We start from the raw sequence: 18,510 nt of genomic DNA, 5'->3' as shown, positions 1-18,510 counted from the left end.
GAGAGACAGAGTCCACACTCACATAACTTTTAATACAGTATATTGTTATAATGATCTATTTTATATTTACTCCGGTTAACCTTTTACTGTGCTTAATTTATAAATGAAACTTTAACACAACTGTGTGTGTATAGAAAAAAAACAGTATATTTAGGTGCTATCTGTGGTTTCAGGCACTCTCTGGAGATCTTAGGACGTATCACTCTGGTTCAGCGGGGACAACTGTTATTTACCTTTAAGCTGAGGAAGAGCTTCTGATAAAGTATGTTTATTAAATCTTCACTGAGAAAGACTGAAGGTGTGGCCAAAAAAGGGGCTTGCTTCATTATAGCAGCTTATTCCAGGGGTTTTTAAATGCTAAAATCCTAGTGGTCCAACTTTGCAATTTCCATAGTAATACCACACAGCAATACTGCTATGGTGTCTACCATGCTCCGTACCCCACATTACACAGATGTGCTCGAAAGACATATTGGTTTACTAATGCCAAAACCAGCAGTTAACGTCGTCAAGAAAGTCAAATTTATAATTTCTGAACATTTAAACAAACTGGAAAATTATCTGATTTTTTAACTTTATACACAATTGGCATTATGTATAAACAACAAGTTAGTTTAATAGAATAAGTTTAAATGTTGACATTTCATTAAAAATATCATTTCCAGAAAAATCTAGATGTAGCCAAAGATGTCATTTGAGGTTATCTATGTTTTTAGTAACAAAATAAAGTTCAGAGAGAAAAGTTGTTTATTAAGAACTTTTTTCCCATAGAAAACAAGACATGTTGAAGAAAAATATACAATATATTGAATAAAAAAAAAGAAAAATGATGTCTCCTGTAGTCTTATTTCACTATACGTTATTTTATGCTCCACCTAAGGTGATTTAAGATAAAATTTTAGGAACTACAATTTTATTCTTCACAGTTAAAGATCTGGGAGTTTGTTCTCTGATAATGAGAATAAGAACAAACCCTATGACGAATATGGCACAAAATCCAGGACTGCCCCTCTAGCTTACCTTCAAACACCAACAACTACAAACAAAACCTGAAAGCAAAATCTGTAAACTTCAGATAAGTTTAAGTCAGTGTTAGCTAGGCTTTCATCATTTAGGTTCTTACATAATCTCATAAGTACATTCCTCCAAGTTTATATTGCTCAAATTAAGGCAAAGACATATATACATCAATTAATCATATACCAATATTTGATGACATTATACAGATATCCATCAAGAGAAAACTTCTTTAAAAGCAAAAACATCCCAAATACAAAAGCATCTCTTTTATTGCTTTGAATTGTGCATTAAAATAAAAACACATTTTACTAGATGTATAATATATATATATATGTATATTATTAAGGGAATAGATTTAATAGGTAGAAACATGAAAAGCCTCAAAAGCTTTAATTTAAAGTAGTCCAGTTCATTTCTTCCAAGCAGAAACATTCACAGTATTTCTTTAGTTTTCAAATTCTAGATATTCAAATTGCCATCGTGCCCTGCAAAAACTAATAAATAAGCAAAATCATCAGCTGGTAACAATAAAATCGTGTTTGTTTTTATTAATTATATCCCATAAAAGTATTTTCACAAGATGAGAAACTTTGATTTTCCAAGATTTATAATTCAACCAGTATATGCTAGTAGGGTAATGTCGGCCCTATAACTTTCACATAAAAACAAAAACAAAAAAAACACTGAAACTTCGGAACACATTTGAAATATAACTTGCTTATATAATCAATTTTTTTAAAAAGCTGGATTCAGGTTAATAGCAATTATCTGAAATGAGAAATGAATAGCTTTATAATCTATTATATGTGAAAATTTCCTATCTCTATTAGAACTAAGAAAGATCACCACAAGTAAACTACTCTTCATAAAAATAATGGTAGTTTTATCCTTTAAAATGATTTGGAAGAAAAACTGCCAGAAACCTGTAATAAAATTTTAAAATATTTTTTTATGTTTAATATAAAGTCAAGTTGGTATTTGTACCAATATTTAATCTTATAGAAAAAGAACATGGCCTGCAAAATATATTATTCCCAGTGTTGGTACCAGGGATCACTTAATAGTTTTTGGTAACCATGAACACTTCTAGAACACAGTATAAATATCAAAAGTTTACACAAGATACTCACATCATCATATATGAAATTCACAACCCCTTGTTGCAAGTGGTCTCTTCTCCTAAAGAAATCTTTAAACAAACAAATTACTTTTTTATTACAACTGAAAAATCTATAGTTTCAAATACTTGGTGTCCCCAGGTACTAAAATATTAATAACTTCATACTCAATTAAATCTTAAGTGATTATGCATCTCAGACAAGAAAAAACCTCCAAAACTGAGCTATAACAATTTTCCACTACGTATATTTCAAAAATTTTAAAGCCTACCACTCTGATTAATTTAATAGTGAATAAAGGGGAAAACATAATATAAACTTGCTAGAGAAAGCAACAAACATTACTTAAGAAAAATAGCTGTACCCACTTTTACTAGCAAATGGTCCATACCTGTCAAAGCCCGAAGCTTCACACAGCAAGCCACATAATCATCAAAGAAGATCCTGCCATGCTTGCTATAACGTTTAACAATGGCACTTAAGGTTTGAGGACTCAACCTATAACCTAAAAAAAAAAGAGATTGATAAATTACACCTTCTAATACTAAGCACATAACACCACAACAAACACTGCATTCTTGTTAATAGTCATAAATAAATTAACTTTCAAAATGCATTCCATAAAAAACGTGTTAAGAACAAAGAACAATGTTAGAAACAAAACACATTCATACTGAAATTGATCAAAGCAACTGTTAATTATTAATAGTGGTACATGAATATCACAAATCTAGCTTTCTAATAAAGTCGAAGTAAAAAAATATATTATTTGTGATTTAAAAAATATATTTTGAACCCTAACCAGTTTTTTTCAGTGGAAAGAGCCTCGGCCTGTGGACTGAAAGGTCCCGAATTTGATTCCAGTCAAGGGCACATATCTCGGTTGGAGGTTCTATCCCTGGCCCTGGTTAAGGTGCATGCAGGTTAAGGTGAAGCAACCAATTGATGTGTCTCTCTCAGAATGATGTTTCTCTCTGTCTTTCCCTCTCAACTTCTACTCTAAAAATTAATGGGGGGAAAAATCCTTGGGTGAGAATTAAAACATATATTCTATATATATAAAAGGCTAATAATATGCTAAGTGTGTGACAGTCTAGCCAGTTGCTATGACACCCACTGACCACCAGGGGGCAGACGCTCAATGCAGGAGCTGCTGTGATGCACACTGGCTATTTACAAAGAAATGGCACCACGGACCTGGCATCCACAAAGCAACACTCAGCTTCCCCCAGTGGGTCACAGGCCCCGCCACCACCCCGGAGTGACAGCCACCAAATCGCAGCCCATGCTGCTGAGGCCCCATGGGACAAAATGTGGCCCACAGACCAGCCCAGACACAGTGGCTGTGGGTGCCAGGTAATGACATCACATAGCAACGCCCAGCTTCCTCTCCCCTAGCAACTAGCCTCCTTGGGGTTTCTTCAGTCCAGGAACACATCTTGCTTTATAGCCAGGTGGAAATATTTTTACACTTTAACCAAATGTCTGGGAAGCATTTCCCATGCCTCATCTCAGTTGATCCTCACAGAAGTCCTAGAGTAGGTAGATAGGAGACTCGGTGGAATCCTATTTTCTTTTCATTAGCCGGAAAATAGAGAATTAGAAAGCTCAGAAACTTGACCCTACTGAAAAGAAGTAAGAAATAGGTGACACTGACAATAACTTCAGGTTTTCTCACTGCTCAGAATATAGTCAAACACTGCTGCAGCTTAATATTTTACCCTTTGTTCTCCCTCTCGGATCTACAATAATAATCTGCTTCGTGTTGATATTTACTGCATATTGCTGACAATTACCTGAAAGAGAAGTTGGGGTGCTTCACTGGGCTGGAAAAAGTTTAGCTAAATCAGAAAGCAGGTCTAATTAAGCAAGTTTATCTGTATAGTAGAGGCCTGGTGAATGAATTTACCAGTGGGATACCTTGGCCTGGCCTGTGGGATCGGACCAAAACCAGCTCTCCGACTTCCCCCGAGGGGTCCTGGATTGCAGAAGGGTGCATGCCAGGGCAAGGGACCCCACCGTTGCACAATCAGAGCCAGGGAGGGACATGGGAAGTTGCCCAGCTGGAGAGGGACCATGGAAAGGCTCCAGGGCGTGTCCAGCCCATCTTGCTCAGTCCCGATCAGCTGTATCCCAGAAGCAAGCTAACCTACCAGTTGGAGTATCTGCCTCCTGGTAGTCAGTGCACAGCATAGCGAGCGGTTGAGCGGCCTTAGCATATCATTAGCATATTACACTTTGATTGGTTGAACGGACGACCAGATGACCGGACACTTAGCATATTAGGCTTTTATTATATAGGATGCCTATGTGAATTGTTTGGCTATTTTCTTTTTTGCAAAAGGTTATATTAATTTTCCAACATTATGCTGAATTAAGGAACAAGTTTAATCCATTAATTATTAAGGCTCTATAAACTATAGTACATGTTTATATAGCCAGGATTGTCCCTAAAATCACCATTTATTGCCGAAACCGGTTTGGCTCAGTGGATGGAGCATCGGCCTGCGGACTGAGGGGTCCCGGGTTCGATTCCCGTCGAGGGCATGTGCCTGGGTTGCGGCCACATCCCCGATGGGAGATGTGCAGGAGGCAGCTGATTGATGTTTCTCTCTCATCGATGTTTCTAACTCTCTCTGTCTCTCTCCCTTTCTCTCTGTAAAAAATCAATAAAATATATTTTTAAAAAATCACCGTTTATTAAATTAAAATGTCCATTTATAAAACAAAGAAAATTACTAGTTTTTACATTTTTAAATTAGAATTTGAGATAATTTATATCGGTTTCAGATTTTAACTTTCAAGAAGTTAATTTTCTTATAAATGTATTTTGTTTAGAAATGAGTATAAATAAAATCATAAAGAGAAACATACTTAAATTTACTGAAAACTGTCGTTAACTGTAAGCAAGTTACACACCATTGTATATAATCACTTTTTGAAAGAAAGTAGACTTAGAACCTTAGCTTATCAGAGATTGACAAAAAATAACATTAAATTATTTAAAAATATTCTAAAATGCATACTTCTAATTTGGAGGTATTTTGGCATCTACTGTGTATTCTCTACTACTTAAGAAAAAAACAAAAACAAAAACCATGGTGTTTACTGCCGAAAAACTAGATTATCAAATTGGAGGTCTTACCAAGATACAAAAGAATACTATAAATAATAAGTGAGAACTAATAATTAGAGGAATAAATTTAAATATGCTCAGCAGAGAAAATTCAGAAGCTATTTTATCATCCAGAATGTATGAAAGTTCATCTTTTGAAAAAATAACGGATAAAATGGTTTTTGTTGTTGTTAAAGGTCCTTAGTCAGAATTTACCTACAACCTTGAAATCAATCTAGGTGAAATAATATATCCCTTTATTACTTAAAAAAATTAAAACAATTAAGATTCATCTGATCAAAGAACAAAGATAACCTGGATGGATGCTAAAGAATTTTAATATTCTTACCCATAGCAGCAATGGCTTGATTCAACTCATGATGCTCCACTGTGCCACTTCGGTCTTGATCAATAGTTATAAAATTTTGTTTCCAGGCATTAAGAGCTGTCCAAAGTTCTTTGAATTCATTAAATCCCATTTTTCCTGTGTAATCTCTCTGACAGTTTTATTAACAAAAATGAAACTGATACCAAAGAGAATTTACTTAACCCCAAACTCCAAATCATTCACACACACACACACACACCTTAGGATGCTTCTGCAAGAGTTAGCTAAATTCAGCATATGAATAGATTTCTATGTAAAACTGGAAAAGTATGGAATTCAAACAGGATCTTACAAAGCATTTTTAAACTCTGGCTTACTGTGGTAATCTATAATCCACAACTGCCTTAATATGAAAAATCAACTATTCAATAGTATTTGCTATTTTTATTCAAGGATACATCCAACATGGCAATCATAATTCTGCAGGTTTCCAAACTGAAGGCTGTAAAACATATTTATTATTTGAATTAGAGTCTGCACAATTTTATCTATGTAAGATTATGACAATTTCTACTGTTAACTTAAAACATTCAAAATTGCCAAAAATATACAATCACCCTAATCAGCAAATTTAAAACATTAGCCATCCATAAAAAAAAATTGCTACCTTCAATCTAATCATATCTAATAAGTGGATTTAGATAACTAAATAAGCAATCATAAAGTAACTGAAAATTGCTATCACATAGAGGAGGGCTTTAGTCTTCCTAACACAAATGACAAGTGGAGTTTAAGTAGGCATTGGACATATACTAAAATCACAAAACTTAAAGGAGTTAGCAATTTGGTTAAAGCCTGGAGTATATGTGAGGGAGTTGTATATGATGACATCAGAAAGACAGATGAGGGCTAGATCATGAAAGTCGTAAATGCCAACCTCAAGATTTAGACGAATGGAAGGCAGAGGGACAATTCTAAAATCTTCGTTTCAGAAACATTAGTTTACCCTGAATAGAATGTAAAGTGAGAGGAAAATGGATGTAGGTAAATCTTTTGATAGTTTTACTGTAATTTGATTAAGTAAGAAAAGATAAGTTTCTAAACTGAAGCAAATGTTTTCCCCCCCTTGGGGATGAAGAAGAGGGGCAAGAAAAGAAAGAAGGAATAAATAAAAACTATCTTAAAATTAGGGTTTATTAGAAATATTAACACTTTTGTAATTATAGGACCATAACTGAGGACTCAGTAAATAGAATTTAATTTCTCAAATCCTTACTGTAATTGCATTCAATTAGTATGTGATTTATTCAAGGCTATATCATAGCCCTGATAAATAAAACATTATATCAGCATAGTTAAGCTTACAAAGTTCTCATAGCTAATAGCTCATTAAAATAAAAATAAATAAATAAAAATGCTTAAAATTAAGTTGGCTTATTTTATGCTATTTGATATTTTTGAAATTCTATAAAGAAACAAATGATTTCAGCTAAATTTTAGATCCATTAAGAAAAAAAAATTGTAAAACATCCCACAAGCTTTAGTAGCTGATTTTCTTTAAATGTTTAATTAATGTTAGAATAAGTGGTTACAGTATTTTCAGGCTGACAATTTCAGCAGATACTCAATGAGCATTTACTATGAGCCTGATAGTGTGTGTTTTATGATTTCACATAAACATAAACATTTAATCAGATTAAATATTTTGACAAAGAATGAAGAGAATTTTCAGGAAAATTGACAAGAGTTTCCCTCTCTCTCACCACATTCCATTAGAATAGAGAATAAATTGATTTTTTTTTAAAGTCATAAACCTTTAGAGAAAAAGAGAATGGGAGAAGAAACAAAGGAACCAAATTTTGCAAGTTGGAAAAGTAGATGGATGTGAGTTAACTAACCTAAGTTATGAGAAAGTGTTTTCCTGAACTTGCAATAAGTACAGCTGAGAAGCAGCCTACTTATCCTGGAAAAGACCCCAAAAGTTTAAGAATTGGCAATACTTCTGTAAATGGGTAAAGATAAGATAAAAACAGATGTGACTGAATGTCTACTTAATAAGCATTCAGAGCTCTAAATCCCCTCCTGGCCTCAGTTCAGTGGAAGGCTATGTCTGCTCCCACCTCAGCAGAAGTCTGGGGTTTTATTCCCAGAAGAAGTCTCTAGATTGCAGGATTCCAGAACAGGGTTACCTAGCTGGCAATTAAATGACAATTTACAAAAGACTGAGAGCCCTGCTGATTCTTTCCCCCTCCTTTCCAGACAGAAGGTCAGCGGGACAACCAGCCCAAAAGGAAACCCTAAAGAATACTAACACCCAGTGTTGCACACCGAACTGCCCGGCCTAACCATCAGACACAGGGCTCTACAATCAGCACCTAACCATGATCTCACAGCTTCTAACCAGCCTTAGTTAAATATGCGCATCCCAGGATCACCAGACACCTGAGAAAAGCATCTAACATAAAAGACAAACAAATGGGGGGGGAGGGGTGGTGGGAAGTAATCTGTTGGAAACAAAGGTTATGTAGAAAGAAAGAAACTTCAAGTCTCAGAGAGATCATGGAAGATATCACATTCATGAAGAAAAAAAACCACACAGATGCTCTTGGATTTTAAGAACATGGCAGTAAACAAGACTCAATAGAAGGTTTAGAAAATAAAGATATGGAAATGTCCTCCCAAAATAGAGGAAAAGAAGAAGTAGGAGAAAATAAGTAATCCATTCCAAATAACAGGCATTCTAGAAAGAGAAAATAGAGAAAACATCACTGAAGAAAATGTCCCAGAACTAAAGCAAATGAGTCCCAGTACACAAGTAGGCACATCACTGTGAACCACCAGACTAGGAACAAACATTTCACAGGCCTCAAGAGAGGAAAGACATATGACATATAGGCAGGACACAGAAAGACAGAGCAACAGTGGAAGCTAGAAACAATGGTCCCTTTAAGATTCTAAGTGAAAATTACTTGTAACAGCATTCTACACCTGGCCATTCATTTAATTCTGAGGATAGAATGAAAGCATTTTCAGATAAAGCCTCAAAAAAATTTACCTCCCATGTACTCTTTTAATAGGAAGCTAATGTTATACTTTATAGAATTAAAAAAAGATGACAAGAGATGAAATAAAGGGAATATCCAACTCCAGAGAGAGAAAGATAGCTCCCGAACAATGGTGATGAAATGCCAGTGTGACGGCTCTGCACAGAGTAGAGCACAACAGGAAGCTCCAAGATGGTGATTAATTTCAGGAAAGGAAAGTTATGTAAAAAGGAATATTAATCATACCTGTCGCAAGACATAAGAAGAGCATTTAGATAGTAACAAAAAGGCAAATACTGATTGTCGACCTAATGTAAATTATTACATCGCTGTGCTGAATGGATGGGAGGATGGGTAGGGCTCCTGTGTGAAGGGCAGGGACAAGGGTGAGTTTAAGGTTGAGAGTTAAATCCTCATGCTCCACAGCAGACCTCCACTGATAATCATTAAAACGGAAAAGCAATAGTGATTTAAAAAGCATGCTGTTTTGAGATCTGGAGGCAAATTTCAAAACAATCAGCTGAGAAAGTTGAAAGGTATTTCCTCTGTGAGTAGTTAACACTGGGGAGAGAGCAATGAACAATGAACAGTTATTTTCATAACAAACTTTGAAGAATTATTTGACTCTTTAAACTATGTGCATGTATATCTGTGATTAAAAAAATTGTAAAGTAGTATAAGTATGGGTGCAAAATGTTAGGATATGAATTTCCTATTCCAATTTCAACGAGGTGGGGGGAGGATCTCACGAGCATAAGTTCCACTAATTCCAGACTGTGTCAAACATTTCTGAAGTTCTTCTGCATCCACTTCACCATCCTGTTAAAATAATTATAACGTGATTTAATGTACAGTTGTATAAATGCGCATTAAAGTGCTAACTGTCCATATAGACCAGCGGTTCTCAACCTGTGGGTCGCGACCCCTTTGGGGGTCGAATGACCCTTTCACAGGGGTCGCCTAAGACCATCAGAAAACACATATATAATTACATATTGTTTTTGTGATTAATCACTATGCTTTAATTATGTTCAATTTGTAACAATGAAATTGGGGGTCACCACAACATGAGGAACTGTATTAGGAAGGTTGAGAATCATTGATCTAGACCAATCAATAAATATGCATTCTTCACAATATTACTCTATTATCAACTACACAATAATAGATGACTTTTATAGCAAAGGCATATTACAGAACATCATGAACTATAAATAATTTTTCACAATTGAATTATAATCTATTAATTTTTGAAGCATCTCAAATATAATTTAACTAGAGGCCTGGTGCACAAAAATTTGTGCACTGGGGGGGAAGGGGAGGTCCCTCAGCCTGGCCTGTGCCCTCTCGCAGTCTGGGACCCCTATCACACACAGAGCAGATATAGGATAGACGCCTGGTGCACAGGTGGGGGCCAGCTGGTTTACCCTGAAGGGTGTCCTGGATCAGGGTGGGGGTCCCCACTAGGGTGCCTGGCCAACCTGGGTGAGGGGATGATGGCTGTTTGCAGCTGGTCACACACCATTCAGGTTCGGGTTCCCCACTGGGGGACTTGTCCAGCCTGGGTGAGGGACTGAGGGCTGTTTTCAGGCTGGGGGGGGACGGAAGCTCCCAACCACTCCTTTTTTTCTTTTCTTTTTTTCAATTCTGGGCCAGCTTTAGCTCTGAGGCTCCAGCTCTTAGGCCTCTGCTGCTGAAAGTAGGTAATTGAAACAATGTATAACTCCAGCTCTGACTCCAGCTCTGAGATCCCAGCTCGGCTAGCTGAAAGCAGGTTTCTGGAGTTTTTTTTAGCTTCTACATGTTACTATGTTTCAAACTGCCTGCTCAGAGGCCTGCAGCAGCAGGCGGGGAACGTTGGAGTCCGCCGTCACTGAAGCAAGCAAGCCTCATGTTCAGTTTAAGCTGCCTGGCTGCCGGTCGCCATCTTGGCTGTCCGTTAATTTGCATATCTCGCTGATTAGCCAATGGGAAGGATAGCGGTCGTACGCCAATTACCATGTTTCTCTTTTATTAGTGTAGATTTTTCAACTTCTAGGAAATGGCATAATCATTCTATACAATAATAGCTCAAAATAATATCTTGGGGGAAACACTGGACCTCTACTTAAATTAGTTGGAAAAATACCTACAATGGAATTTTTAAGAAAAATCTCAAAACTTCCCTTTCATGCCTATTTTGGGGGGAGATTCTTTCTAATGGATATTGAAGAAGAAAATATATTTTCCCTCCAAAACTATTACCCCCAGCAAAGTTTTAGAGTTCTGTACATTTTGTTAGTAATCTTCTGATTATTGCCCAAACATTCTTGGCTTGAACTTACGGAAAATGTTTTTAATACAAATAAGAAATCACAATGGAAGTGAAACAGGTTGAGGAGTCTCAGGTTTCAGTACCTCATTCTATTTTCTATTTTAAAAAAATATATAGAGGAGAATAATTTACTTGGAGGCATCAAACACATTGTCCGAATGCCAAACAATAGCTCTGAGAAAGGATCAAAGGGACAAATTTAAAATGTACTTTGTAGGACCAAAGAAACAACAACAAAAAAAACTTTGAAAAACTATGGCTAAGAATTATTATAAACACTCATATTCTGATCTTTAGCTTAGATTTCCTTATACGAAAACTTCTTCTCAATGAACCAACCATGTAGTACTGTTTAGTACTACACAGCATCTAAGTGGTTGTCTGTCTGTCTGTCATGCATGTTTTTGTGATCTTGTTTACATAATTTTAAATGTATTATAAAACTGTATACCTGAAATCTATATAATTGTATTAACCAATGTCACCAAAAAAATTCAATAAAAAATACATTTTAAAAAATTAAATTCTGTAGTTAGAAAATAGTTCTTTTAAAAAAAAATCAGCCATATTTTAAATTGTGGACACAGTCGAGGTGGGGACAATCACAAAACCACTAACAAGGAAGGGCGACATGGGAAGGAAAGGGATGACATGGAAGGGGGACCAAAAGAAGGGAGGAAATACACAAGAACTCCAAGCAAAACAAGTTTATGAACCAAAAGTCGAAAGTATATAAAAAAATCTAATGGTCAACAAGACAAACCAACAAAAATTAACACTTTTAGAACAAACCCATACAAGATGAAATTAATTTTGTAGAGCAATCATTAAATCAAGTATGTTAAGAAAATGAAGAGAAGTAACCAAATAAATATCTTCCATTTAGAAAGAATAAGAAATTAATTTAACAAATATTTATTAAGCAGCCTACTATGTACAAGCACCATTAATAGGACTAGTTATCTAACATTGTTCAAAACAAATTCCTCACTTTCATACAGTTTACATGTTAGTGGTGGGAGAGAGACAATAAAGAAGAAATTACTTTGATGATATTTAAGTTATAAGGGGAAAATACAGCAGAGTAAAGGTAATAAGGAATGTGTGCAGGGGCCCTGTGGAGTAAAAAAGATCTCACAAGAATAAGTTCCACTAATTCCAGACTGTGTCAAACATTTCTGAAGTTCTTCTGCATCCACTTCAGAAGTGGAAGCATGCACACACTAAAGTTAAAGGTGTTGCTATTATTGAAATTCATGATGTTTGTGTGTGTGTGTGTGTGCATGTGTGTATGTTTGTGTGTTTATGAAGGTACGAACCAGAATTTCCTCAAACCAACTGATGATTAAAACATCACTGTTCAGAAAACATCATCCTATAAAAAGGAACACTGCAGAAAACTTTAACTGGGCATTTCTTGTAGAGCATCATAAATTATATGGCCTATTACAACAGAATACAGCTATAGTGGTGAGTTCAGTAATTGGGTTGTAGAAGCATAATATGTAAGTCTGATGTTACACCTGATCCTAAAGCTAGGCAAAATTCAACATATAAAAAAATATCTAAATATATGAACTAAAAAATTAAAAATGAAATAGTTTATGTACCCATTCAACCCATGTATTGAATGACTAATATATTCCTAGTGTCAACTTGGTAGGGGACAATATTGCAAGAGCCATCTCTTCATGGAATTTAACTACACAAAAGCACAAGACTATGGAAAAATTGAGGCAAGTATCAAACAGTACAAACAAAATCATTGTTGAAAACTGTTACACTGTAATAGATCAGAAGTCAAAAGTCTCTAAATATATATGTCCAGTTCCTGTTTTAAATAGTTATTTTATAAAATGAATTTATTATATAGTCAGTTATAGATAACATGTTTATTCTCAGTAATACAACTCAAAAGTTCCTTGCAGATAAGAATGGTATAATGTAACAAGATTTTATTTAGCTGCAAACAATAAAAAATGCTATTAAAGGGGCTTAAACAACTAAGGGTTTATTGTTTTATACAAGACGCCTAGAGCAAGATAGAACTTGACTCTATGGCAACTTAGTGATGTCACCAATCTGTACTTGTAGATATCTTTTTCCAAATCCTCTCCGGCTCACTCTCCACACACCACCCTGGTTCCACTTGTGGTTAAATAAACTATGTGTCAGGGATCATGCTAACACACTTTTTAAAATAAAATGACTGCCCTCATCTCTGATCTCAGGAAGAAAATTAGTCTAGAAAGGTTTAAAATACAAATTTGATATACATTTTAAATGATACACTAAATAAAAAAATGGACATGTCTTTAAACAGCAATCATTTTTAACTGATATTTGTGCAATGTATTCAGCATCTCACCTGTCCAGCAACAGCGGTAAAGTATGTCCACATGGGGTCTTCGGCTGAGGAGTAATTGTTCAAGTAAGCTGGGTGCCCGGGGTATCCACCAGGGAGCACCTGTGGTCCTGTTCCTGGCACTGGCTGTCCCATCTGCATCTGCATTCCTGGCATCTGACCAATAAAATTTCCAAACTACAAGAGTGAAAAAGGAGGAAGTTATTATCACAAAATGCTACCTATTATCCACTAACGTTGATTTAAAAAGAAATATTTATGAGCAGTCCATTGCAGTATAGAAACAGAGTTACTGAAAGCTTCCAAATTCACTATCACAAAAGCTGTTAACTCCAAAATGCTAGATGTTCCATAATTGGATCTAATTCCATTCATTAACATGTTATCCAGAATTGAAAGAACTGTGAAAGAAAAAAAAATCTCTAGCCACTAAGAACTCAATTTAATAGATGAACATACATAATTTGAAAAAGTGTTTACCATAATCAACACTAATATAAACAAAAATAAAAAGTGTAAGAAAATTCATCTACAGAAAAACTAACAGGTAGTATAACTCAAGACACATACTTAGAAGAATGCATGGTAAAATACAATGAAATTGTGAATAAATCAAGGGAAACAGTGTAGAACTGAAATACCTGCTCCATCAAAAAAAATATTTTTTTAAGGAAGAAATCAATGAACAGATCAATACATTTATAATTCTAACCATGGTCCTTTTCAAAACTAAGAGTAAAAACAAGAATATAAACAGAGTAACAACAAGAATAATAATACAGAGCTAATATTTTTTGAGAGCTTTTTATGTCCCAGGTACTACAGTTCTAAGCACTTTCCATCTATTATGTTATTTGATTTTCCAACAACCCTATGAGGTATAAAAGTACTATGTCCTTTTTGCAATTGAGGGCCTGAAACTTCAGGAGGCTTCCTGAATTGGTTAAGGTCAGATAACTAGTAAGAAGTAGATCATGATGCAAAAATAGACAGTATGACCCAGAGGCTACCTACTGTTTGTTTCCTGCTGTATCTGTGGTTCCTCTTTTCTTTTCAATTGGAACTTGGTACACATTATTAATAACTTTAAAAAGATAACTTTACTCAGTTTTTTTGTTGTTGCTTTTTCCTAGTGTGAAGGAAGTATAAAGATAGTTTATTATTCCATTTTGGGTGTGCTTTTTCCTTTTTATTGAACTTATTGGGGTGACACTGGTTAACAAAATTATACAGGTTTCAGGTGCACAATTCCACAACACATCATCTGTACTCTGTACTTTGTATTTACCATCCCAAGAAAAGCTTCCATCCACTTATTCCCCCATACCCTCCTCCACCTTCCTCCATCCCCCCACCTCTAAACCCGGGGAATTACCACATTGTGGTCTGTGTTCAAGAGTTTTTTCCCCTTTCTTTTTTGCTCAATCCCTCCAACCTCCTCCACCCCTAGCTCCCTTCGCCACAGCCGTCAGCCTGGTGTCTGTCTGTGAGTCTGTCTCTATTTAGCTTGTTAGTTCATTTTGTTCATTAGGTTCCAGAATCATATGGTACTTGAATGAAAATATTTTTCACTTACATTCTTTTTTTCATATAGTGTTGTCTTGAAATTTTTTTAAATTACAGTTGGTATTTAATATTATATTAGTTTCAGGTGTACAGTGTAGTGCTTAGATATTTATATAAGTTCTGAAGTGATCTCCCAGATAAGTCTACTACCTGCAGACACCATATATAATTATTACAATATTATTGATTATATTCCCTATGCTGAACTTCACATTCCCATGACTATTTTGCAACTGCTAGTTTGTAACTTCACTTGCATTCTTTAAGGGTCAGTAGAGATTGCCAGAGGCAAAAAAGATTAAGATAAAGGGCAAAGAAGATAAAAGAGAGAGACTTTTTGAGGTACTCTGAAAAGCCCTAGGCAAGGATGTGGTAAGAGCAAAAGTATGGAGGAAGTATTAGAGTTCCAGGAAACTTCCTCAGGAGGTGGTCAAAACATACATAGATTCTGAAGCAATGAAGTACAAGAAAGGAAACAGTAAGACAATATCAGCACACACACAAAAAATAGATATGATTGTTTAAAAGTTGCTTCTTTGAAAAGAAGAGATGGACAGACCAGGTTGATAAATAGTAAAAGGGCCCTACTAGGGCTGGCTCAGTGGACAGAGTATAGGCTTGGGGACTGAAGGGTCCCAGGTTCGATTCCCCTCAAGAGCATATACCCGGGTTGTGGGCTCGATCCCCAGTAGGGGGCGTGCAGGAGGCAGCCAATCAATGAGTCTCTCATCATTGATGTTTCTATCACTCTCTCCCTTCCTCTCTGAAATCAATGAAAATATATTTTAAGAAAAGAAAAGGAGAGTATTTAACCACAAACAGAATTTAAATTTTAAAATATATATTAACAATGCTATGAATATCTTTTTACCAATATATTTGGAAAATGTAGATGAGATGGCCCTTCTAAAATTATAAATATTGACTCAAGGGAGAAAAAAAATCTTCCTATTTCTAATAATGGCAGGCTATAATAATGTAATCAACCTTAGTAATGAAAATAATCCAAATGTTGAAAAAATATTATTTTTAAATCATCTTACCAATGGAAGGAAATTTCCAGGCCAATATCTGAGGACAAGTCTAAACCCTGAGGTGAACAGTTTAGCAAAACTCGTAAAGCTTTTGCTCTTTGGGCACGTAGAAATAACCTCCAAGGACAAGAAGTGAAAACAAGTGTTAGGTAGGGCATATCCAGGAATTTAGGGCTTACTGGAGACCCTCACCACTGTAAGATTCACATCAGGAAGAAAAACTAAAAGTGTTTTATAAGAAACGAGGACAAACTAAATCTAAGCATATTAGTGAAAAGCTAATGTTGAGGTGATGCCAAAAGATGACTATGAACGCTTTACTATAAGAATCTCCCTTTGTTCCTTGAGAGTTCAACACATTTTTTTAAACTAAAGTCAGGCAAGCTATAGTACATGAAGAATCTGACCTTATGAATAACCTTCTACCTCTCTTTCCTTCCTGACATGCAGCATTCACTGCCCCCAAATCCAAAAACATGAGAGCTGGTCGTGGTCAGAGTACAGATGATTGAAAATTCTTTGCTGTCTCCCCTATGCAAGGCGGACTTTCTCCATCCCCTTGAATCTAAGCTGGGCCTGTTTCAGCTGTAACTGGTAGAATACAGCAGAAATTGCACCAAAGTCCATTCCAGACTAAAGACTTCAAGAGGCACTTTCTGTTTCTCTCTTAGAACAAAGCCAGCATAAGGAAGCCCAAGACTCATGTAGAAGGACCCCCGTGGAGAACTGGAGCTCCCAGTCATTAAGGCCAATCCATAAAAATAGTTTAAAAAATTCATATTTCAAGTTGTCTTCTTGGTAGTGTCCAATGAGTCAACTGACTGTTACACAGTCAGAGTTATTATCTGGTAACGTGACTGAAGAACAGCTTGGACTTAAAAGCTGACGGCAATGCCATTTTCACGTTGTTTTGCACATTTTTGAATCCTTAATATTATCTTGGATTCCTAGTTTCTTCCCAGAAATTTTCAAACTACGGGTCCAGTTTGGAAGGGTTATTTTAGTTAAACTAGATTATAGAATCTGCAACGCCAGAGAACTATGTATGTATAAACTGTAATATATCACGTTAAGCTAAAAGGAACAAACAAGTTGAGAAGCCAATGTCTCTACTTCATCCCTCAGTTTACTCCCTGTATTTTACATCAGTGTGAAAATTTTCAAACGCTCCCTTGACTAATGGTTGAAGAAGGCGTTACCTTCCTTAGGCATCTTAACATAGAAGGGGCCAGGAGGAAACTGAGGCCAGGTTTTCAACACTGCCATCTGACAGTGCTAAAACCTATATTAAATATTAGTAAAGCTCAATTTCTCTTTCTGGGTTAAAAACAAGTACAATTAATATTAGAATTATATTATTGTCTACTAACAGCCCAATGGATTGATTATCCCTCGTGCATATTTTAATACAAAGTTTGCTCCCCCACTTTGAAGATCACTGACATAAATACTGAAGGTTGTGCAACTTTCTGAGAAGAAAAAGCCAGCCAGCTAGCCATCAGGATACTGCACTTATAATTTCCAACTCTCAAAGGTGATGCAAAATAAAGAGTTATGTAAGAAAAGAGTAACCCTCCCACCCCCCAAAAAAAGTCTAGAAGAACAGATTGCCCTTAGCAGAACAGTAAAGATTAGGAGACATTTAGCGCATCTTCATTTATTCTTAAGGATAGAAAATAAGTGGTCAAAAAATTCAGAAAGAGGATGTCTAGCAAAACTGAGCGACACATTGGGGGCGGGGCACAGCAGATGACTGGAACGAGAAAAGGGTGCTTTCCCCCCCGCGCCGTTCCAGGAAAGGTGTTTCTAAAAACACATCACACTCTTGGCTACACAAGGACACGCCTCGGGGACCAGGACTCGGACTGCGGGCACAAGAGGCAGTGCAAGAGGCGGCGAAGATTCAGGGGCCGAAGGTGGCCCCGGTCCCTGGGCACCGCCAGCAGGGGCGCCACACCCCGCAGAGCGGTGGCCGCGCGCAGAGGACAGCACTCACCCCTCCTCCGTACCCCGGATAGGCCATGACAAGCGGATCAGGTGCCACCCCGTTCCCCGTCACCCTTCGAGCCTGCGTCCGCCCTGCCGGCGAGAAGCGTAGGTGCAGGTACAAGTGCAAGTGCGGCTCAAAGGCTCACTCGCAGCGTCCTTTGCTTCCCCGAGACCTCCCACTGCCGGCACCCAGCCCCGCCCCACTCTGCTCCGATTGGCTGAACCCCGCGCTTGGGGGCACGCCCCTTTCCGGAGTCTCAGTCCCACCCCTCTCGTCTCTGATTGGCTTCACGCGCCCAGCTCTTTCCTGCTCGGCTCCTATTGGCTCGCTCAGGTGTCGCGCTCTCCTCACTGAACCACGAGCACACTGGCCCGGTTACATCCACTCTCTTTGGAAAGGCTGTCCCCCAAGTTTCTTTAGAAACCCCGGATCGGTCGTTATTTCTTTTCACCACCGTTCTTGAGCCGGACTTCCAGATGCACATCTATGAATCTGAAACTTTGTAGAGTTACATTTGTTTTTGAATAGCGTTGATGTCACAATCAAAACTTTGAAACCTTTACCCCTGCGCCAAGGGGAGTGCTTCTGAGCTAACGCCCACTTGATGTCAAATTTT

At 36.8% G+C, this 18,510-nt stretch overlaps 1 protein-coding gene across 1 annotated transcript; it reads right to left on the bottom strand.

Moving 5' to 3' along the window:
- Window positions 1-729: 729 nt before the first annotated feature.
- Window positions 730-18,073, bottom strand: GCA (grancalcin). The gene is made up of 8 exons (XM_006766491.2): window positions 17,901-18,073; window positions 13,308-13,481; window positions 9,375-9,444; window positions 6,040-6,083; window positions 5,603-5,750; window positions 2,530-2,643; window positions 2,151-2,209; window positions 730-1,514 (listed from the first exon to the last, which is right to left on the bottom strand). Exons 1-8 carry the CDS (start codon window positions 17,925-17,927, stop codon window positions 1,488-1,490), a joined length of 663 nt encoding a protein of 220 aa, XP_006766554.1. The 5' UTR covers window positions 17,928-18,073; the 3' UTR covers window positions 730-1,487.
- Between the last annotated feature and the right edge of the window lie 437 nt (window positions 18,074-18,510).

This window comes from Myotis davidii, unplaced genomic scaffold, assembly GCF_000327345.1.
Source record: "Myotis davidii unplaced genomic scaffold, ASM32734v1 scaffold59, whole genome shotgun sequence".
In the NCBI taxonomy this organism is placed as follows: Eukaryota; Metazoa; Chordata; class Mammalia; order Chiroptera; family Vespertilionidae; genus Myotis; species Myotis davidii.
The sequence above is the reverse complement of the archived record's forward strand: the minus strand, read 5'-3'. Positions and strand labels throughout refer to the sequence as shown.